The sequence below is a fragment of the Mya arenaria genome, chromosome 13, assembly GCF_026914265.1.
Source record: "Mya arenaria isolate MELC-2E11 chromosome 13, ASM2691426v1".
Classification (NCBI taxonomy): Eukaryota; Metazoa; Mollusca; class Bivalvia; order Myida; family Myidae; genus Mya; species Mya arenaria.
This window is the reverse complement of record NC_069134.1, coordinates 35,313,681-35,338,985: the sequence shown is the minus strand read 5'-3', so window position 1 is coordinate 35,338,985 and position 25,305 is coordinate 35,313,681. Positions and strand designations below refer to the sequence as shown.

The 25,305-nt window shown below is 35.2% G+C and overlaps 1 protein-coding gene across 1 annotated transcript; it reads right to left on the bottom strand.

The window, feature by feature from the left end:
- Window positions 1-1,330: 1,330 nt before the first annotated feature.
- LOC128215219 (uncharacterized protein DKFZp434B061-like) lies at window positions 1,331-22,185 on the bottom strand. Its single transcript, XM_052921926.1, has 3 exons — window positions 22,106-22,185; window positions 2,367-3,309; window positions 1,331-1,909 (listed from the first exon to the last, which is right to left on the bottom strand). Exons 1-3 carry the CDS (start codon window positions 22,183-22,185, stop codon window positions 1,331-1,333), a joined length of 1,602 nt encoding a protein of 533 aa, XP_052777886.1.
- Between the last annotated feature and the right edge of the window lie 3,120 nt (window positions 22,186-25,305).

Genomic DNA, 25,305 nt, shown 5'->3' with positions numbered 1-25,305 from the left:
ATATATTTTTATTTCAAATCATGTATAACAACTGTTGTCATTCGAAACAGCCTGTCACCATGGATATAATTTATTCAATGTTTCAGTAATTTATGAATATCATTTTTCTCAATATCTCGACTGATTGTTAACGACAAAGAAACTTTACTGCTGTCTTAAACAACTGTTACCATTCAAGCAATTTATTTCCTATGTATAAATTCTTCTCAAACATTAAATGACACATCTTCAATGAAATTGTGGATTTTGTTTCTTCTCATCCGACAAAAGGGTCCCCCAGAGGTTCCCGGTTTTGCCCCACAGTACAATATCCCACTTTTTACATGGCATCGTGCTAACAAGAGTTAGTAATATTATGCTGTTATAAATTAAATACGTTCAGAATGGGAAGCGGCGCGAATGGAGTCAGAACTTGGATGCTTTCGAATGGCACACTTAAATGTTCTACTAAATATACGTTATACACCCATAGGTTAAACGAGTTGCTTTATCATAGAAACCTCGGAAATGGCCATCAAGAGCGTCGGAGAGCGAATGCCGACGTTCGTCTGTTGCTGGTTTTTTCATTCGAATAATGGGCATAACTCAGAGATTATGTCCGCAAGTGTTTATGGCCATGCTATGCAATAATTTATTGTCTCTGTCATGTGAACCAAGTTTCATTCGTATATCTATATTGGTTTTTGTCGCCAACACGCCATAAACGACACCATGGTAATAACATTACCACTATATTGAGATAAGCAAACAAAAAAGCTCAGCAAATCGGGCCAGGTAAGCGTTGTCTGGATTAGGTTGGTTGTTAGTGGAGTCTTGTTAAGTTTGGTTTTGAGTGTTGTTTTGTAAAGGTGGTTGCGAGTGTTATGTTGTTAAGGTTTGTTGTGAGTGTTGTCTTGTTTAGGTTGGTTGTAAGTATTGTGTTGTTAAGGTTGGTTGTAAATGCTACCTTGTAAAGGTTGGTTATGAGAGTTGTCTTGTTAAGGTTGGTTGCGAGTGTTGTCTTGTAAAGGGTGGTTGTGAGTGTTGTCTTGTAAAGGTTATTGTGAGTGTTGTCTTGTAAAGGTTGGTTGTGAGTGTTGTCTTGTAAAGGGTGGTTGTGAGTGTTGTCTTGTAAAGGGTGGTTGTGAGTGTTGTCTTGTAAAGGGTGGTTGTGAGTGTTGTCTTGTAAAGGGTGGTTGTGAGTGTTGTCTTGTTAAGGTTGGTTGTAAGTGTTGTCTTGTTAAGGTTGGTTGTGGGTGTTGTCTTGTAAAGGGTGGTTGTGAGTGTTGTCTTAAGGTTAAGGTTGGTTGTGGATGTTGTCTTGTTAAGGTTGGTTGTGAGTGTTGTCCTGTTAAGGTTGGTTGTGAGTCTTGTCTTGTTTGGGTCGGCTGAGAGTGGTGTCCTGCTGGGATGGTTGTGAGTGTTGTCGTGAAAAGATTGGTTGTGAGTCTTGTCTTGTTTGGGTCGGCTGTGAGTGGTGTCCTGCTGGGATGGTTGTGAGTGTTGTCGTGAAAAGATTGGTTGTGAGTATTGTCTTGTTTGGGTTGGTTGTGAGGGGTGTCTTGTTTGGCTTGGCTGTGAGTGTTGTCTTGTTTGGGTTAGCTGTAAGTGGTGCCTTGTTTGGCTTGGTTGTGAGTGGTGTCTTGTTTGGGTTGGCTGTGAGTGTTGTCTTGTTTGGGTTAGCTGTAAGTGGTGCCTTGTTTGGCTTGGTTGTGAGTGATGTCTTGTTTGGCTTGGCTGTGAGTGTTGTCTTGTTTGGGTTAGCTGTAAGTGGTGCCTTGTTTGGCTTGGTTGTGAGTGGTGTCTTGTTTGGGTTGGCTGTGAGTGTTGTCTTGTTTGGGTTAGCTGTAAGTGGTGTCTTGTTTGTGAGTGATGTCTTGTTTGGGTTAGCTGTAAGTGGTGCCTTGTTTGGCTTGGTTGTGAGTGGTGTCTTAATTTAAACATATTTATTTTACAACGATTGTGAAACAAGTTATTACAACATTATATTAATCACTCTCGTTGGCACGATACTACGCGAGAGTGTGGTCTTGTGTTGTGGGGGAAACCGGAGAACCCGGAGAAAACCCACTTGTCCGGCTTGGTGACCACAAACCAAACTCACATGCGCCCAAGCCGGGAATCGAACCCGGGTCGCCTAGGTGAGAAGCGAGTGCGCTAACCACTGCGCTAACCGGACAACCTGTTTGGGTTGGCTGTAAGTGTTGTAGTGATTGGGTTGGTTGTGAGTGTTGTCGTGAAAATATTGGTTATGAGTGTTGTCCTGCTTGTGTTGGCTGTGAGTGGTGTCTTGTTTGGGTCGGCTGTGAGCGTTGTCGTGTAAAGATTTGTTGTATGTGTTGTCCTTTTTTAGTTGACTGTTATAGTGGTGTCTTGTTTAGGTTGGCTGTGAGTGGTGTCTTGTTTGGGTTGGTTGTTAGTGTTGTCTTGTTTGGGATGGCTGTGAGTGGTGTCTTGTTTGGGATGGCTGTGAGTGGTGTCTTGTTTGGGTTGGTTGTGAGTAGTGTCTTGTTTGGTATGGCTGTGAGTGGTGTCTTGTTTGGGATTGCTGTAAGTGGTGTCTTGTTTGGGTTGGTTGTGAGTGGTGTCTTGTTTAGGATGGCTGTGAGTGGTGTCTTGTTTGGGATGGCTGTGAGTGGTGTCTTGTTTGGGTTGGTTGTGAGTAGTGTCTTGTTTGGTATGGCTGTGAGTGGTGTCTTGTTTGGGATTGCTGTGAGTGGTGTCTTGGTTGGGTTGGTTGTGAGTGATGTCTTGTTTAGGATGGCTGTGAGTGGTGTCTTGTTTGGGATGGCTGTGAGTGGTGTCTTGTTTGGGTTGGTTGTGAGTGGTGTCTTGTTTGGGATGGCTGTGAGTGGTGTCTTGTTTGGGTTGGTTGTGAGTGGTGTCTTGTTTGGGATGGCTGTGAGTGGTGTCTTGTTTGGGATGGCTGTGAGTAGTGTCTTGTTTGGGATGGCTGTGAGTGTTGTCTTGTTTGGGTTGGTTGTTAGTGTTGTCTTGTTTGGGATGTCTGTGAGTGGTGTCTTGTTTGGGTTGGTTGTTAGTGTTGTCTTGTTTGGGATGGCTGTGAGTGGTGTCTTGTTTGGGATGGCTGTGAGTGGTGTCTTGTTTGGGATGGCTGTGAGTGGTGTCTTGTTTGGGTTGGTTGTGAGTGTTGTCGTGAAAAGATTGGTTATGCATGTTGTCTTGTTTGAGGTGTTTGTGAGTGTTCTCTTGTTTGGGTTGGCTGTGAGTGGTGTCTTGTTTGGGTTGTTTGTGTGTGTTGTCTTGTTTGGGATGGCTGTGATTGTTGTCTTGTTTCGTTTGGATATGAGTATTGCCTTGTTTAAGTTGCTAGTGAGAGTTGTATTCTAATTGTTGTTGTGAGTGGTGTCTTGCAATTGGTGGTTGTTAGTGTTACCTTGTTAATGTCGGTTGTAAGTGCTGTCTTGTCAAGTTTGGATGTGAGTTTTGTCTTGTTTGTGTTGGTTTAGAGTAATGTCTTGTAATGTTGGTTGTTAATGTTTTCTTGTTTATGTTTGTTGTGAGTGGTGTCATTTCAAGGTTGGCTGTTAGTATTGCCTTGTTCGGTCGGTGTGAGTGGTGTCTTTTCTAGGTTGGTTGTGAGTTGTGTCATTTTTAGGTTTGTTTTGAGTGGTGTCTTTTTTGCGGAAATGTAAACTACAGGCCAAAGCCAGTTGGCAGTCAAAAAGTGAAGAAATACCTTGTTGAGAGCCTAACAGACACTGAACGAGAGCTACAAACAAACGCAACAAACATGTTTAATAACCACGCAGTACCATAGAATAATTTACTTCATTGTGGACGAAATACGGGGCGGCTTGAACCGTAGATATCGTCCATAAATGCAGGAAAGGGCCTTATTTTGCCAGTTTTTGTTTTAAGATAAGCAAAATCATGAACTTCCAGACTGTGTCATGCTGAAATAGTGAAGATATCTTTGTTTAAATCCTATATTCGAAGCAAAATGTTGCCCTCCGACGTTGCATTTATGACGCAATTTATCACGTGGTACACACACACACACACACACGGATATATCCTATCAATTTTCGATAAACAATGGACACTGTTCTGTTCATATTGCATAGATTATCAATATTTTTGTTTATTCGGGTTAATGGAAAAATAATGTAATGGTATTCAAGGCATTCTTTGTTTTAAAGCAACTGTGCACCAGATAATCAATTTGCAAGAAAAAAAGAAAATTATCGAAAACTGTCATAAATTTGGTATCAATGTGTACAATGCATTGAAACTTACTAACTGAAGTACCACATAGTTTACAATTTATTTTAAGTTTAGCAGTTATTTCGTATTTTTCCATTAAAAAAGATTACTGGGTATGTCTGTCTTGTAGAATTCATTCTTTATGCGTGATTGGCTAGTCGGTGTTATCACATGATATTACCGAGTTAGGTGTATAATTTAATTATGTCACCCGATTAGAGTAAGCCGTCGTAGCTCAGTGGATACGACGCTGGACTGCAATTTTGGCCACACGGGTTCGAACCCGGTCTCTGACGTTTTACATTTTGGTACTTTTTTACAATTATGATATTAACGCGTAACTCATTCTATTAAATAATTGTCCTGGTGTTCGTTACAGAAAAAAAGTTGTTGCCAATCTGGTGTACAGTCCCTTAAAAGAAAGAACTTTCTTAGTAACGGTATCACCGCCATGCATAAGCTACAACGAAGAGAATGAACTCTTATCGGACATATCCATTTCCTTTGACTGAAATTGAAATGCGTAAACATATAGACCGGTAGGCTATGTACCCCCTGCTCGCGAATTCATACTGATTTTTGTGGAATATGGATCAAAGACTTGAAAAACATGTACAGACAGTGGAAAAAAACTGCACTGGAATGCAAAAAAAATCACTTTTGTAAGGCAAATCATGCGGAGAATTAAACTTTTCATCCGTCTTAGTTCAAATTGAACGTTTATTCTACTTAAGACATTTTAATAAATCCTATTTTTATTGCATAAAGTATTAACATTTATAACTGTAACTATAGATGTTTTTTTGCGACTAATGAAATACAGTTGAAACTTTTAACTTTAAATTCTATTTCTTCATTTCTAGGTCGACACATAAGGCTGTTAAAGAAAAGAGTTTAATACATATTTGCGGTCTTCGGATAGGGAAAGCTTGTTCAATTATATCGACCGGGCTTACATTCAACTGAGCTTTGATTTTCATTATAGACAAACAATTTATGCATAGAAAAAATGTTAATTGACAACAGTTGTTAGAGAGAGATCGGTAAAATTCCTTTGTATTAACATTTTCTCTCGAAATCAATTGATAACGGTGATCAAACTCTGATTTAAATACATGTATAAAACACTAAGGTCAACACACTGGCATTACCGAGGGCGCTAGTAAAATCTAGGTTATTAATTTAAAAAGAATCATAAATAGTGTCAATGTTTAATTCAGTTTACATTAAAAAAAAATATATTATTATTTTTATTATTATTATTATTATTTTTATTATTATTATTGTTATTATTATTATTATTATTATTATTATTATTATTATTATTATTATTATATTCTAATTACATTTTGTCTCTTTTTGTTATTGGTGGTGTTATTATGTCTAAGTGACAACTTATATTGCCTAACTAGCATGCTTTACTGTATAAGTGACATGTTATAATGTAAAACTGACGTTTATACTGTCTACGTGACATGTTATATTGTCAAACTGAAGTTTTATTATGTTTAAATTACATTTTGTGTAACTCGCATGATATTATGTCTTACCGACATGTAATTATGTCTAAGTGACATGTTATTTGTGTAACTCGCATGCTATTATGTCTAATCTACATATAGTTTTGCCTTAGTGACATGTTATTATGTCTTACTGTATTGTTATAATGCCTAAAATAAAGTGACATGTTCCTGTGTCAAACAGACGTTTAACCATGTGCAACCAACGTGTTGTCCATTCCCGTCTTCTCATGTTAAGAGGACGACATGTAGTTGTTGTTGAAAAAACACACATCATTTATGACTAATCGATATTCTATCATGGCAAGTTACAATGTTGACTCGTCTAATTGATACTTGTAAAACATGCCAAGGAAACGGACTCGAATGTAATTCATATCAACTTTCAGCTGTGTGTACAATTAAGCAAATTTATTTTAATATAAACCAACCTTCTTTTTATCTACTTTACGTAATCAGTTAAAATGGCTCTATCACTTAGAGACACAAGTCACTGCACCTTCTTTTTATCTACTTTACGTAATCAGTTAAAATGGCTCTATCACTTAGAGACACAAGTCACTGCACTCCCGAATGGGAATCGGTATTTAGGAAATGTTTACAGTTATATTCGTGTATAATCATAAAACGCGTATTGGTGCGACTTTATATGATCTGAGAGCACAGGAAAAATAAATCGTACTCATAATTGGTACACCTAAAGACCGAGTTGTTGCCGTTGCATCAACAAGAAGGCGAATACGCTAAAGTGCAAAAGTACGAAGGCGAAGGAGCGAATCTACCATCGCTCCTTCGTGACGTAATTTTGCGTTATCGCCTTGGTGTCTTCTTCTTAATCCCTTAGCTCCTGGCCTTCGTACTGTTGTACTTTATGTCTTCGCCGTCGTCCCTTCGCTCCTTCGCGTAAGGGCGAAGACACGATGGTCTTTACAGAACACCGTAGTAAACCGCATGCGCAAATGGCGAATTGTGAAAGGAGTGAACGTGCAATTGCACCAAAGCGAAGGTGAAGACGCGAAGGTTCGAAAATACGAAGGCAAAAAAGAAAAGGGAGCAAATTCACTATACTCGTTAAAATAGAAAAAAAACTACTTTTTCACTCATGCTTTCGCCATTCGTGAAAATAAGTTATACTATGAAACTCGTGAAATAAAATACGATCTGACACTGAAATTATTCACATTTCATTTAGGTAAATCGAGATTTTATTTCTTATGAGTATCCATTTTGGAGATTTATAGAAACTTATCAAAGTATATTTCGTGAAATGGATCAGGAGAGGTTAATTTATTCAACTATGAGATGTTTGAACATAAGTAATAAACGAAATTAACATCAACTAATTTAAACATTGTTTTGGATATCAAAAATACAGTGTCCGCTCATCAATTGCGGCCTTGGGGTCTAGCGGCCTAGAAGCGTTTTCTATTTCAGATTTCTTTTAAGATTTGTTGGATGCGTTTTATTTTAATACAATGACAAATTAACGTTGTATTTTGTATGCACAAATCAATATTTTATAGCGACAATCAGCATTTACAAGTCAAGCCGCAAACTTCACGCCGCTAGGTGGCATGTAAGTTTTCAGTCCTTTGATTTCAATATATAACATGAGCAGAATTGCGTTATCTTTAAAACCGTTGTTTGCAGACTTTTTTGTTTACTTTGAATGTTTCAGCGTATGACGTCATTATATTCTAATATTTGCTTTAATAGACTTATGTGTATTATATCATTTAAAAGAGGATTTTAGCAAACATATATATTGTAATTTTATTTTTAATAATTTGTTTTGTTTATTCCCCAGAGTAAGTACACTGATGTTTTTAGATTTAATATTAAACTCCATGATCACACCTTTTATTTTTGAAGGGTGGGAATTTTATCGTTTCAAACATGTTTGTACCAGTCGATTGTAAACACGGCCTCTAGGTCCAAGGAATAGCGGGGACTTTGACTTTCGGTCCAGCCAAGCCCGGGTAAACTCCTCGTCTTTCGGGGATGAACTGCTGATGAAATCCTCGCCAAATGCCCCCGCACACCAGGGACCGTAGGTAAGGCCCAATCCCCCGCTATTTTTGCCACGAAGATGAAACCACCGCATTCACAACACAGGTCACTGCCGGGCTACATGGAAGGTTTGTATACCTTCGTCTGTAGATAGAGTTGGGATCCTTTATCAAGTACTTAGGGTCAACCTATTTTTATTTGTTTCCTTAAGTTTATGCACACTTTGATAAGATTTACCATTTACGTTTTTATTTATTAGGAATTGTTGGGATAAGTGTGAGGTTGTGCACATAAACCATTACCCCCCCCCCCCCCCCCAGTAAATTTACATTTTGCTGATGTTCCAAGGCGGTACCTAACAATCCTTGATAAACACCCCTTGTTTTATGTATTCTATATGTTGTGTTTTTCTTTGTGGAGTGTTGTGCTTTGTTCCGTGATTCTTGTTTATGAATGTTTATGTTGCTGTTCTGTGTTTCTTGTTTGTGGATGTTGATGTTCTGTGTTTCTTGTTTGTGGATGTTTGTGTTGTTGTTCTGTGTTTTTTGTTTGTGGATGTTTGTGCTGTTGTTCTGTGTTTCTTGGTTGTGGATGTTTGTATTGTTGTTCTGTGTTTCTTGTTTGTGGATGTTTGTGTTGTTGTTCTGTGTTCTTGTTTATGGATGTTTGTGTTGTTGTTCCGTGTTTCTTGTTTGTGGATGTTTGTGTTGTTGTTCTGTGTTTCTTGTTTGTGGATGTTTGTGTTGTTGTTCGGTGTTTCTTGTTTGTGGATGGTTGTTTTACTGTTCTGTGTTTTTTTTGCCTTTGACCCCCCCCCAGTAAATTTACATTTTGCTGATGTTCCAAGGCGGTACCTAACAATCCTTGATAAACACCCCTTGTTTTATGTATTCTATATGTTGTGTTTTTCTTTGTGGAGTGTTGTGCTTTGTTCCGTGATTCTTGTTTATGAATGTTTATGTTGCTGTTCTGTGTTTCTTGTTTGTGGATGTTGATGTTCTGTGTTTCTTGTTTGTGGATGTTTGTGTTGTTGTTCTGTGTTTTTTGTTTGTGGATGTTTGTGCTGTTGTTCTGTGTTTCTTGGTTGTGGATGTTTGTATTGTTGTTCTGTGTTTCTTGTTTGTGGATGTTTGTGTTGTTGTTCTGTGTTCTTGTTTATGGATGTTTGTGTTGTTGTTCCGTGTTTCTTGTTTGTGGATGTTTGTGTTGTTGTTCTGTGTTTCTTGTTTGTGGATGTTTGTGTTGTTGTTCGGTGTTTCTTGTTTGTGGATGGTTGTTTTACTGTTCTGTGTTTTTTGTCTTTGACCCTGTGCCATTGAACGGAGTTTATGTTTAAAGCTTTGACTACTAGACTTGTTTCAGTAGTTTGTTTTATATGAATATTAAAAGAAGACACAATTTCATTATTTTTATCATTAATTTTCAACATAGTTAATATTGAATTTTTATAACAAGACTATCCATAAATTATAACATTTCGATGTGTTCAGAAACATACGCGGTTATATTCAGCATAAAGCTATCCTAGCAACAAAAAAGCTCGTTTTTGTATCGTGCCATTGGCGGCTTTGTTAAACGGTGATGACTGGTGACGCCACACAATTGTGCTTAAGCTTTATTCATTGCCGATTACAGATATGTAAAACAAATATAAACAAACAATGTAGAAAAAACGTAATTGCATTTTGTATATTTTCTCAAATTAAAGTGGATATGAAGATTTCTATTATACAAAATGATGACGCGGTCAACATCTATGCTCGTGATTTTGTGGCTGTGTGTAAGGGCAAAGGATGGCAACCTGTCGACTTTCATTGTCGTTCGCAGGAAGTTTTTTTTATTCTTTTCATTCTACAAAACAACTTTTTACCAGAAGCTGATGTTTGCGGCATGGTAAGAAGTACCTCGAATATTGTACATATGCATGGATACAGGTCCTTGTTTGTCTGCTTGAGGTATCTTGTAGTCTTGATGGAAATGCGCCTGCAATGCTCCATCTGACCTTCCATCGTTCAATTTTAGTTGTAAATGTGTCAAATGTTTCCCGGTGATCAGGGGCAAAAGCGGCATAAATTGATGGCAGCATGTCGTCCTTCAGAATGTCCAGTTTTGAAGGCAACAAATGTTGTGCACTGTATCTGTCTTCATTTCTCAGGATACGGCTTTCTATATTTTTTACTACATAATCAATTAACCCATTGTACAAGGTTATAAGTAGTCAGACTGTTTGCACCGCAGAATTCTCTCTGTTTTGCTGTCGCCCAACTCCTCTTGGCATTGATGGTTGAATGTCGAAGCTGATCTTATATCCGTTGCTTACATGTACAGTCAATTCCTCACATCAGGATCAGCCCTCCAGTCATTGCCCAATCGACAGTGACGTTTTTTTCGTGTTTGTTTCAACAACGTGTAGTAGAACATTGTCTTCCTTCTGAAGTAGATTTGTCAGCTTCACGATAGTACCCAATATGTGTTGCGCGACTACAAGTGAGATCATGAATTCAAAGCGCAGTACAGCGGCTAATTACTAGCCTGTCTTCTCGTCTCAATTTTCATTAGGAAAGTGCGTGGACCACTACGGGAAACGCATTTTGGAACGTTTTGATTGCGTCCGCAGGACTGGACCACCGTGTCTCACATAACGAGCGATGCTTAGTGCACCGGTTCATTTCCTCTTTCGTTGCGACTTCTCTAGAAAGCTCGTCTTTGAACGCTGCTAGACGTTTCGCTGGATAATCGAACACTAATCCAATTTCCAGAGCTGTTGCCATCATAGTTCGGACACACGGAATGTTCGAACTATGGACCAACCATAGATTAAAGCAGTGCGACTTGCAATACACATAATTTGCATGCGGCGAAGTTCGTTCACGCACGAGAGCCTGGAGCCCACCATATATTCCAAACATAACGGCGGCATCGTAGAAACACTTGAGATCTGATTTTCAATATATCATGGGTGGCTTCCTGTAAAAAATCCATTATATTTGCGCATAGTGCAGCCCCTTTGATAGAAGTGCACTCAATGAACCCCAGAAATTATTCTCTCACGTTGCAACTCCCATCGACGAAACTTACACACATACACAGTTGCTCTTTGGTAGACTGGTCGGTTGCTTCATCAACCATTTTGGCGAGGAAGGGACTTATACGACAATCTGCAATCAGTTTTTCTCTTATTTGACTGGCACAAATATTTATCAGAGCGTTCTGGATTTCAGGAGAAGTTTATTAAGCATTATACTGAGCGCTTGGCAAAAGTTCAGACAAACAATCATTTTGCGCAAAAGCCCGAAATATTGCAAAACACTTGTTATTTTCTTCCAGACACCTATGCAATGGTTTGTTCTGCTTTTCACAAAGTACAATGAGTTCAATGATTCTGGACAAGATATGCCGAATTTTGTTAACTGACGTCCTCGCAGTTTCAGAGAGCGTTTTGATGATCTACTCACTTTTTCCGGACTGGATATGCTTATAGCACTCGGCACGAGCAGACGCAGTTGGTGCGTCTAATTGGCATGTCGCTTTATGAACTTTGAAATGATCTTCATATCCGACACTCCGGCTGTAAATGGGAATTTGAACCACTGTCTCCCGCCTGCGAAACCATCACTGATCCACTCGACAGACTCATTATCACAGGCATTAAAGTTTTCAAGAAATGGTTTATATTTATTATGTATGGATATTACGCTAGCCCAGTCAATTTTATTGAGCTTCGAAATTTTCTTGAACAATGAAGCTATAAATCTAACGTTGTTCCACAAAATGATACATCATTTTAATAAATTACATTATATATAGATGAGACAACCTTAACATGTTAGAATAGTCATACAAATCTTGAATGTGTATCTCAAATAATCATTCATTTATTTATGAACACATTTTCTAACCGGGGTGGAAACTGGTACTGGTGGCATGCTTGTCAAGTTCCTTCTAGCAGTTGTTGTTTGGTATCTTCATCTATTGAAGTCAAAGTGAGACATGCAAAATCAGGATACGTAGTACTATGTTCGGCCAAATTGGCACCAGACTGTTTACAATTACAAATAATAAAGGGCCCGCAAACTTTAACAAATCCGATTGGAAATGTTCAATGAACGGCGTCAAAGCGCAGATTACAGGTTTGCAACTTTCGATAAATTATGTACGGAACTCTAATGTCGTGTGAAAATGTATTTAAGAGCAAAGGAAAACGATATATTTGATATACCCGGTTTCCGATTTATGAATGCGCATTTGTTGGGATTTCATATTTTAGCCCCTCACCCCCTTTACCATCAGTTTTTATTGCAGATTTGGCATGTTTATATTTTCGATTTTTCTAGAAAATGTGTAGGCCGCGGCCTACACGGTCAATAGAAATCTACGCCCGTGCTATCTGCAATCTTTAAAGTGACGCTCTTATTCAAAATCCATACATAAACATGTATAACAAACATCAATTTTGACGTATAAACCTTTTACTACTTACTAAATAATATATATATGGAAAATATTAATTACTGATAACAAGATTGTAGCCGTGTATTAAATAGCAGAAAACGCAAACATATTAAATGATTGGTGAATGCTAAAAGATTATTGTGGTCTACTAAGTCTCATAATGTAGAAATACTGTGTTTTGTGCTCATTTCTTTCAAATTAAACTCGGTATCCTTCATTTGAAGCATTGTTTTCGACATTTAATTTTCTTTTTTGGAATATTAAAACTATCATTTATTGTGGTAAATCTTATATGGGAGTAAGCGTGCATCTTTAAATAGCAAAACAGCTTGTGTGGGAGAGGCTTGCGTCATAACACAATTTTCTGTTATAATTATGATATTGTGTTCTGTGAATTTACGCTGATGAAAATCACTTTATGGCGTGTTCTAACATTTCAAAAGAAATCAGATGCCTTTTCCTGTATGATAAATCGTTTGAAACAGTTCTTAATGAATGTATTATATAAATCAGTATACGACTTTTCTTATTGGTCTCAACACTACTGATGAAAGATAAATGACACAACTAGTTTATTTCAGGTTACCATGCCTGTATGTATAAGTGTGACCTACGCAACATATTGATGAAGTATCAGGATGATATTGTTTAAATTATTCAATATAATAAGTAATTTTAAAACGAAAACCCATAAAATCATATTCTTGAAAGAAACTACTCCCAAAAATAATCAAATGAAACATAGTTATAGAATGTCTCAGTCGAAAAATGAATATCGTATCTTTTCAAACACCTTACGATTTAAATTGTCGGTTCCAATATATAGAAGTTTAATAACAATATTGTTTTAAAGATACTATATGGAAAGTTGAGCACACATCAGTTCCTACAATCATTGTTCGTTAAATGAAATGGGCTTGGTCGAACAATTAAGTAATTCAATAAACTTTGACTCCGCTTTTATTCTAACTGCTTACTAGGTGTTTTGGGAAAGGAATTGTTTTTCAGATAGAGCATTACGTCCAGAATATAGAAAACATTTCACATTTTCGCTCTCTGCTGTAAAACAAATTTATCCTGTTCTAGTGCACGCTTTTATCACGAATCTTCACGAAACACTAGATGTAAGTAGGTTTGGTTTTGTTGGTTGCGTGAATTTGATGATGACGTAACAGTCTGGTAACCATTAGCGCTTTCTGGATGACTCCTGCGTGAGGATCGACCAAACATTACTCGAATACTTCGTCGAAACTTTCTCGACATAAAGCAGTAAAATATTGGATTGATGCAAGCCTGAATATAAGCCAACCAGTCAACAAATACCTGCAATTAAACAAAGTGTACATGATTTAGTAGAATTGTTCATTCAAAATAATCTTGCTTCGTGGCTAAATAAACTACAAAGAAAAGCATACATATGACAAGGTTCAGCTCATAAACCGATCTGCGCCTTTAGTAAAGAGATCCAGAGTTGACCACTCCTGGCTTACAGGTATTGTATGTGCAAGAGAACAATATTTTTGGACCCAAAAAATTTGTGGCTGTGGACTTTGTTTTATTATGTGCAGATATGTGTGCATGCATAATATTGTACACATATGAGAAAGACATAAACTAAAATTATAGTTTTTCTTGCTAACAAAGAAATATTAAAGTGACACTCTTATTCAAACCAATACATACACATGTATAACAAACATCAATTTAGACTGATAAACGTTTAACTACTTTCTAAATAATGCATTTATGGAAAATATTAATTACTGATAACAAGATTGCAACCGTGTACTTTATAGCAGAAAGCACAAACATATTAAATGATTGGTAAATGCATTAAGATTTATTGCGGTCTACTATATTCTCATAAGGTAGAAGTACCGTGTTTTATGCTCATTTCTTTCAAATTAAACTCGGTATCCTTCATTAGAATAATTTTTTCGACATTTATTTATCCTTTTTGGAATATTAAAACAATTGTGGTCAATCCTATCTGGGAGTAAAAGTACATATTTAAACATTATAATAAAAATAACCGTTGGTCATGTGGAATATTTATAATTATCCTGTGAAATGTTCTAAAATAATTAAATACCAAAACCTTAGCAGACGAAAAGCACGGATCAGTTTTAAATGAGTATTTAAATGGAACTTCTATACCTGAAGACTAACATGCTAAACATGTTAATGGTTTTAATCATTGATGAAACGTATTACTTTTATGCTTTTGGGTAAAATAGTGAGTTTTATCAGTCAAAAAACAGCAGCGAAAATACCAATACCAAAAAGGCGTCCGCCCTTGTTTGGGCACCAAAAATTGAGTTTTCCCGGTAATGCATCTGAAATCACTTAATATATTAAAATTAGATTACGCTTTGATACCGAAATTGAAGGAAGAATACAGTTTAAAAACACCTGGTTGTAGTTTGGAACGAACCCACACCGGTACAGTAAAAAAGAAAGAAAAAAGAAAGCTGATTATATATCCACTCGCCAACAAGGACTTATGCATAGGCTGACGTATATTTTAACCTATTTTTAAAACATTGGTTACATCACGTGATACTGTCAATTAACCAATAACGCTACAGCCTATTGCTGAATCGTGTTATTAACGCTTTTCCAAATCGTAGACTTCAAAGACAATAATTGAGCATATATTTGTTGAAGGGTTCCTGTCGTCAGTATCTTAGTTTAACATTCCTTATGATTTGCCAAAATTTATTTCGTAATAAAAAGACTCGTAAAAAGGGCATATTACAAACCCTGAAATCGCCCCATTAAGAACTAATTTTAAAATTAATTGTAGTATGACTCCCCGCTGATCAATACTGACTACGCCACTTTTAAACCTGTAAATTATGAGCAAATAATCATTGATGATCTAAACAAAAGATTCCAGATGTTTGAATGTTTTGGAATAAAACACAAATTACCGATTTTAAGGGATAGGAAATCTCTGTTTTTATATGTTTTATTAAGCTGAATGCTCGAACATTGGCTTCCGTACAAAACATGTCACGAAAACAAATTTTCGAACATAAATCGATGTTAAAGCATTTATTCGATAGGGATTGAAAATAGGAGGAAAGTCATAATCGAAAATAATTGGACGAGCCTTTTCGATCATCAAACAAATGAATGAATTATATAATGTATCCAAGGATACACTGATTTGAACATAAACGAATTAACATTATGCTAAAGAGATATGATTTATTTGGCCTTTGTGTTATGTATTGTTAATTATATTTGATAAACCATGAAGTCTTCAATAAGGTGATCACTTACTTCTGAGAAAACAACAACACTGTTTTAATTAAAAGTACTGTTAAAATCTAGTTCAAGACTCTTAACAGGAAAACACTTTTATCGAAATCAAAGATAAACTATGACATTTTAACATAGCAAGTAAACACACTCTTTAACAGACAATATTTGGATTAAACATGGTTTTTTGTTTACAACTTCAAATCAATACTTATCAGATAGTCAAAATCATTTCAATATTACGAATGCTTAGTTTGTGTATAACATATCGATGGCCTCACTTCAAATTGCCGAAGCTGCATTTTGTTTTGTTTCGGGATTTTTACATCACTAAAATCATAACAGTGAGCCGCATGTAACTGCCGAGTAATAGTCCAATGAGAAAATGGTGTTGACTCATGTGATCAAAATGTCGAGCATTGATTGGACATCTCACAGAGAAGCAGAAATGCCGAACCGACAGAAATTGTAACTACAATATGGTAACTTCGGCATTTTGTAGAATAATGTGTGATCAAGTTAGGTAGATTAAATGCTAAAAACGTTGCTTCTGAAAACATGGTTGATTTTGTAGCTTCGACATTTGGAAGTGAGGGCATCGATATTAATATTAATATTCTGTTATTAGTAATTAAAACTTAAGTCGATTCCCAAAGCTGAACATGTTTCCTTTCAGAAACCAGGCAATGTGTCAGTAACGTTTTCCGTTTAATAGAATATAAGTACAGGTCTAAACGCGATACGACGGTTACCTTCACTTTGCTGTACGTAGCGACCATAGAATATATATTTATATATTTACATCTCAACTTCCATTCCTAAAATGAAATGTCTTTCGGCAATTGCGTCCATCAATCGATGAACGCAACATCTTCGGATCGCAATCCATCGCATAACAATATACATGAAAACTATTGATCTTGTAATTGTTTGTATTGTGTCAGCAGGTCCCGTAAAATATAAATCAACATTTTAGAAAGTGCTAAGTTATAATATTTTAAACGTTTTGTTGCCAAAGTGTTTCAATTTTACGTTTAAAAGTGATTTCAAGTGGTTGATCTTTTCCCGCGTTATGTGACGTCATTTGAAAAAAAAGTTTCCGGTTACAGTCAGGTCGTCCTATTTACAGATTGGGTAAGAAAGGATACTGAAAGGTAATCCGAAATAAAATGAAGTATTTTTTTTAACGTTTCTTGAATAAAATAATGAACTATTGGTGTTAATATAAGGAATTAATTGCGGGGTTGATGTCATTATCGGTGATATGAACGCAATTGGGCTGGTCAAAGTACGCGTGGATTTCAGACTCCACACACTAAGACCAACCCTATTGCGTTCATACCCCGATAATGACAACAACCCAACAATTCATTCCTTAAATAAACGATTATCGCCGTTTTGGACGTAAGTAATCGACTTTCGATTATACTCGCTCATCGTTTTATCCTTAGAATTCAATATCTTTTATATCACACGTCAATCGTCATGTTACAGACGAAGCGCTGTCTTCATCTTCATCTTCATCTTGGAAACGATCTGTCTACAAGCAAATATTACTGATCATTATGAGAGAGTGGGATTTAATATCCGTATTTCTTTCATGCTTTACGATGAAATATGGGGTTTTAACAGTGAAATAACAACAGTGAAAATATCAATTTGATATTTTCACTGCAAAATAAGGAGTGAAAATATCAACTTTCAGAACTACTTTTAAATTCCTTTGTTGTTACATGTACTTGCCTTGATCAAAACAGAACACTGGACTTCAGTAAATTATGTCAAAAAATGTTAAAAAAAATAAAGAAATGTTTTATAAATTTAAATAAATATATAATTGGAAATTAACAACTTACCGTTTATTACCGGTTATCCCGTTTATCAAACATTTTATTGATCTTTGAAGCTGAATATTAGAACATTTGCTTTCATACCAAACAAATTACAGACAAAAACAACTGTTCGAACATAAATAAAATTTTATATCATCGTTCAAATGTATTTTGAACTGTTAACCGTTGTAGTACGTAAAATGAGCTTCCTGGAGAATTCACACAACAATTTACAGATAGATCCGATATTTTTTACCCCACCCACACCTCAAAATGTGTCAACAAACAAGCGTGGCATTTACCTGGAAAACAAACCTTTTAAAGCGAAACAGACTGGTCTCTGACAGTTTTTGTTTTGCTAACACATTTGACCTTCCAAATGTTCATTCTTTAAATAGCGGCGTAGTAATTTGGTTATGTATTCATGCCCATCTTAAAATAAAAAAAAGTGTTTTCATTATTTTTGGAACATATGTTCACTAATTGTTTACTGTTCATAAAGCTTTGCAATAAAAAACGAGCGAATATTAAGCTATAAGAATGAATGGCAGAGAACTATTTCTCAGCAAACCGAAAGTAGAAAAGTTGACAGCTATAATTATGCATGAGGGGTGCCCCACGGGTAGCGGCGTAAAGCGCACCCTTTTCAAAAAAAGGGGGTAATTCAGAAATAAATAAAAAACAAATAAAACTCCGAAAATAAGCATAAAAGAATCAGAAAATTTGTTGAGTGTCATAGAAAAACATATTTTCACGAGTGGCAAAGCCACGAGTGAAAATGTAGTTTTCTTATGATCACGAGTGAAATTAAATACGATCTTACACTGAAATAAACAAATATCCTCTATAGCATGAACCGATTAAATATCATGTAACAAACTCTAAAACTTGGAAAGTTCAATTGTTTAGTTTACCCTTCCGACCTCAGTAAATGGCGACCACTGTAATTTGGTCAATTTAAGTGGATAAACTGTCATTATAAAAAACATAAATGCATTAACATATTACGTGTAGTGATGAATGTTTATTATAGGTTTGTACTGAAACACAAAAAAAACTATAAAAAAAAAACATTCTTGGATAACTATTTGCTAAGAGTCGGCGATTAAAACTTTGCGTGAGAGGCGTCCGAAGGGTAGCTGTTTAGCACAAGGTTATTAAAAAAGGGGGTATTTAGAACAATGAATTAAATACCAATACATCTCCGTAAAGAAGCATAAGGTAATCATAACAATACATGATTTCAGTGTAGGATCATAATACTATATTTATTTCACTCGTGATTATAGATTTTTTTTACTCATGGCTTTGCCACTCGTTTTTCTATGACACTAGTGAAATAAAATACGATCTTACATTGAAAACAACCAGCATCCTCTAAAGTATAAATTTACCTTGATGGCATAAGCAGATTCCGAAAATAGTATTTCTAACTGAAGCTTCTGGATAATTCTTAGCGTCAGTTTTGGACCCCAACTAAGCAAGAACGCCACAACGATAATCAGCAACAGTATGTCGGTGAGGTGGCATCAATTAAAATAATCTTCCTAAGTTCTACTATTTATCATTAAGGAGTAAAATAAAAACATATCTGTGAAATAAGGCATGAACTTTTCGATAGTTTTTAAAATTATACCGCAGTTTTTAATTCAGTTGAAGTCATTACCTTAAAAACAAACAACGTTATGGAAAGACGTAACATAAATGAGTATAAACAGATAAAGGGAAATAACTCTTAAAATACCATACATAAAATGATGGTTCTTTTGCACAACACTCCTCCTTAACACAGTCAATATGTGTATGAAGTTTGAAGTCAATATCTCAAAAACATTAATGTTTTAAAGAGTTATTGGGAAAATAGACATGTCCCGAATGTTAAAGAATAGACGGAGGGACAGACAGAACGACGGACGAACGGGACAAAGTGATTCCTATTTAGCCCGTACTATCAAGTGGATTGGGTATAATTAGGATAACAATGATCAAATGACAATAAATGAATAATACCATACACACAATAATGTTTATTTTGTACAGCACTTCTCCTCAACCCAGTGAATATGTGTTTGAAAGTTCAAGTCAATACCTTAAACTAGATGGAGTTATGGAAAGAAAACACTTATATAAGGATCACAATAATCAAAGGGTAATTACTCAAAAAATACCATTCACAATATAATGTTTCTTTTCACAGAACATCTCCCCATCACGGTTTATATGTGTATGAAGATCGAAATCAATGCCTCCAAAATATATGGAGTTATGGCAAAAAATAGACTTGTAGTGATGTCCCAGGACGGATGGGACAAGGTGATTCCTGCAAAGCCCACACAACCAAGTGGCGTTGGGATAATTACCAAACGTTCATTATATATGAAGTCATAACAGATTGTAAATTTGCTCTTAATTTCAACTGAATTTGAACGTAAAATGACTTTTTTTGCAATCTTTGAGGTAACTTATTTTTAGCATTTTTTACATTTTTCTTTCCTGCATACAAAACCCTTTCAAATGATACAAAAACAGTATGGGATCACAAGGCATTGAAAAATTCATCGAAATCTTTAACAACTTTTAAGGTTTGGTCTTTTATAATAGATCTAAACTTTAATCTTATGTTGTATTGATTGTTTTCAAGACATAGCCTTAACTTGCAAATATCAATCCCAATTACAAACTTTAAAACAAAAATACTACCTGACGTCTGCTAGCTAGAACTTTAGATTTATGGCTGGTGATGGCTCGCTTTAGGAGTCGGGGAACAGCAGGGCTGTTCATTCCAAGACTACACGTTTCAATCCTTGTCAGAAGCAATGCGTCACACGCCCTGTGAGTATAAGTAAAAAATAAAAAGCTAAAGCAACTGTATGGCAAACGAAATACACAACTTTTCGGCCGTATGAGAATTGAATATTTCGCCAGCTTGGGGTACCCACTTTTTCAGTGGAAAGTTGAAAAAAAAAACATTCCAGTTGGAGATTGTTAAATATCATGTCGGTCTTATTCTGACAATTGAAAGGTCAAACACTATACAAATAGTGCGGTTTGGCTGTTTACCAAGTTTTTTAAAGATTGACGAAGAAAGCTCAAGTAAGAGAGCGTACGATGTGACTTTGGTCACATTTGTACAAATCAATGACCATACCTCAATAATCGATAGTGCAATGTAGCTATTTATTTACTCTTTCAACATATTATGTCCCGAACCCGTCATACCAATGATAGGATAAAAATGCTCAAGTTAGAGAGAATACAATTTGACTGGACACTTGTTTTTTTAAAATTCAAGGGCTTCTATTCACTTATGAGTGGTCAGGCCCCAATATAACAAAAAAAAAATGTTTAATAATTTGATATTTTTGTGTTTTATTTTTCAAGCATTTTGTTTACTCTAGAATGTATTATTTTTTTAGAATATCAAGCAATACGTTCATCAACAATAATACGTTAGATAATTCGCGTTCAAAGAGCAAAACATTAATAAACTTGAATACCCTGCTGTTAAGTGAAAAGGAACGTGACCAAAACCTTAATTTGTTTTGTGATATTTGGACCTGGCTATAAATCAAATTGAATCGAGACATTATGACCATTTATATAGAAATCAGTTTGGATAAATAACTGCTTATAGAGCGTAAATTGATAATTCGGTCATATAATTTTTTCGTAAAGATTCAATTAGAAATGCTTTAGTTCAAGAGCTAACATCGATGTGTGACACCACAGACGCCGAAACCAAACAACATAATTGCTACATTATCACACAAGTTGAGGTGAAATAACCACACAACCAAGTGGCGTTGGGATAATTACCAAACGTTCATTATATATGAAGTCATAACAGATTGTAAATTTGCTCTTAATTTCAACTGAATTTGAACGTAAAATGATTTTTTTTTGCAATCTTTGAGGTAACTTATTTTTAGCATTTTTTTTACATTTTTCTTTCCTGCATACAAAACCCTTTCAAAAGATACAAAAACAGTATGGGATCACAAGGCATTGAAAAATTCATCGAAATCTTTAACAACTTTTAAGGTTTGGTCTTTTATAATAGATCTAAACTTTAATCTTAAACAACCAGTATTGTACCTTCGATTCGATTTGAGAAAACATTACGAGATGCAGGCAAGAAGTTAGGATATTATTTTTGTATCTCCCTGGTTTATATAAACACTATTATTGCAATATCTGCAGAGTCTTGAAATGGTTTATTGTGTCTTATCAATTAGTTTTATATAAACACCGACGAGCAAATATTAAGTTTGGTTTTGCTAATTATGTAAATTTGTAATTTGTGCTTCGTCAGGTCCCAGTGTGTCTCAGTTTTCAAGTAAGATGTCAATCTTTGTTGTTGCAAAAAGCGAATTTTCCTATTTAGACGGAAGTATGTTAATGTGATTGACATGAAGGGGAAAACAAAATAACATTAACATTTCAAGAGCAGACAATTACAATAAACGGAATCGAAACATATTTGTGGCCGAACATTCCAACTTAGAATTGCCACGATGGCCTTAACAATCATCAACAAATTCTAGATTTGATAATTTGCCCTTTTGCTAACAGGAAATCTTCAGTAAAGTTTTTTAGCCGTTATCTCAGCTTTAATCTCGTGGTGATTCTCAAAAGCATGTGACGTCAATCAAAAAGTTCCATTGATGTTTTCATCTTTTATTAAAATCACGTTAGCAAACTTATCTTTAATACGCGTAAAATAATTATAAAAATCTTATATCTTTTGAAGTGAATGTATTAATTGTCTTTGCTCGTCAGGGAGATTACTGCGGAGATATGTTTATATGACAAACTCACCTGTCTGGAGGAGTGATTCTGACCAATTGTTTAGTGCTGACCCACAGAACATGGATGACGCGAGAGTAGCACACAGCCATGATGATCGTGGGTGCCATGAACATGATCAATGATCAAGAATTGATAGCACGCAAAGGCCAACCGGTACGCATCTGCAACGCCATGGTCCGAGCAGAATATCATGTCCACACTGGATTGATTGTTGTAGAATACGGACAAATCTGTTGACTGAGAATAAAAAACAACACTAATTATTGGGAATATTATTTATTCACTATGTCAAAAGTACCTAGACTCAAACCCGTAGTCAGAAGGCAGTGACATGATTTATTAATGACTTTTTGAGTTATTTCCCTGTATTGTTTTTTTGTAAAATATGTATTTATTCGAGCCATTCAAACTAAGACTAGAGGAAAATTATGCCACGAAGAGAAACCCTTGCTTGACTGTAAATACAATGTGTTGCTTATATTTCATTTGTGAATTATGATTAAACATTTCATTTTACTTGTTTTAAGCACAATTGACGGTAAAACTTAGAATACAGAATACACTGTTTTATAAGACATAAAAATTTGAGTGGATAAAAAAAGAAAGAAGTAACCTACTGTTTTTCCCGCATTGCTTCTTACTTTATAATACTGTGAATAATGTCTTATATAACTACAAATCGCTGGTCTTTGACATACGGCTTAAGTCTTAAAACTAAATCGAACATTGACATTAATATAACTTTAATGAATCACTCCTTCTAATGTAATAATAATTTCTGCGAGCATTTAGAAACACATTAGTTTCCGCGATAAAAGCAAGTCTCACGTTGCGATAAAAGCAAGTCTCACGTTGCCGAATGGCGAGTAATTGAAAAAGCACCGAGAATATGTCACAAAGATGTTGGATCTTATATTTCAATTCTCGCCTTTGAAGAATCCTTTCACTTGTTCACTTTAGTTTTCGGGCGAAAATGTGGACTTTGACATGTCGTGACGTGCATTGATAAAACAAACACTTCGTATATCATTCTTTAAAACTTCAAGTAAGATGCTTTTAGGAATCACTTCTTTATTGAGTTGATTTTTAAGCACTTCTTAAAGTAAACAACCTTTGTCACGTCACCGTCGTTAATTTTCATTTTTTTATCGCTCTGGAAGTGTCACAGATACCTTTATGCTCTGCAGTGTTCCTATTAATATCTTGAACTGTGTTTTAGCTGTACTTGTGTTATTTAAATCTATGAGCACATTCTTTAAAAGTAAACAACGATGGCATTAATCACGTTGTTTACTTTAACATAATTAATAACATTTCGGCCCATTGTTTGGTTGATTTTTCGTTATTAAGGGGGGGGGGGCAAAACAAATCGTACGTTTTATCAAATATCTTGAAAACGATATGCGTTGACAACCATAGAAGACAACTTTGCTTCAACGCTTATTGATTTATTCATTATACATTTTATAAAGGAAAAACAACAACAACCTTTTTCTTCATTTCCGTTGTTTGTTCATTCTAGTAATGCGTGGGCGCTCTGGCCATACGCCGGAACTCATAAAGGGGAAGTAATTGGTGGCTAATATTTGCTACTTTCCGACAGAATGGAATCAAATGACAATAATTGTATCAACAACGAGTACTTTCTAAACATCAAACGGTGTCCATTAGTAAAAGTTCAAGTCTTTTTCATGAATATTGAGTCAATCATGTGGCTTGGACCAAGTTACTTTCATTTTTATACTACGATAATACAACATACGTACACGTTGATTGGTCTCGGTAATGTATAATAATAATAATAATAATAATAATAATGATAATAATACTAATAATAATAATAATATCTTTATTTAGAGAAGGTATAGACAAATTATGACATAATTACAGGTTCAACCATAACAACATCATAATTACATTGTGGCCATCAATGAAGAAAAATCATAAATCATAAAACATCTGCATCGCACTCATACATTCGTATACAAGAACTATTGATGTTTTGAATATAATTATTCTATACAAATCATGTTTAATTAACATAACAATTTAAGTTATTTCAATATACATCATGTACATGCCGACAGACACTCAATCAAACACAACAATTTATAAAACAACAGTTATTTCAATCTTTAAGATTAAAGATGATATACCTTTTTGAAACTAATGATATGCACATTTCAAGAGGTGCCCTTTGTATTTATGCTTAAATGTGTTTAACTTTTTTGCATTTCGTATTTCATCCGGAATAGTATTCCAAACCTTCATACTGTATTACGAAAAAGAATCCATGAAATGTTTGTTGGCGGTGTTTGTATCAAAACTAAATCTTGTTTTGAGGTTGATCATAAAGAATAGCGTTCATTATTTGCAAAGATTAGCAATTCAGACATTTACCTCGGGGCCTTTCCATTAAGGGTATTATAGACAAGGGTTGCACAGTGATATTTACATCAGTCTGTAAACGTTAGCCACTGAAGTTCTTGTTACAACCCGTTTGATAATGGTCGTTCTATTAATTCATGTTTCGATGATTTTTCTCTTTGAAAACATTAAAATAGTTAGGTTTATCTTGAACACAATGCTCTGTATGCTATACGCTTAAATTGCAAGACGTAGATTGGGCGCAGCCCGCTATAGAGAGTATGGGGTTCTCACTCGAGGGATTGTGTGTCTGAGCTTCACATAGCACAAGTACTTGAGTGGTGTCTACATAACACTCAGTAGAATGCGAAAATGACACGCCTGGTAAATTTAAATTAGTTGCCGGCTATGTACTATTGTACCCTTACCTTCGACCGAATGACATAAAATAAGCCGAGTCTAGGCCTTCTGGATGTTTTTAGGCTTTACTTTTCCACAAAGTACACTCTCTAGCGTAATAAAAGCATGAAGCGTTTGTCACAATCATACACTACATATACTTAACCTGATTCATATAAACGAAACTAAATTCACATAAACTAAACTTCAATGATATAAACAAAACATAATCTAAATAAACTAAACACCATCGACGGTAACTAATAATAATTAATATATATCTTAAACTAAATTAAACTGATTAACAACAACATATATTGAAATAAACTAAACTATATATTATATATATATAATAAAAAGAATGATACAAACTACACTGATTTTATTTCATCTAAACTTAATTGATATTAACCTTATTATAAAACAAATTAAACTGTTAAAGT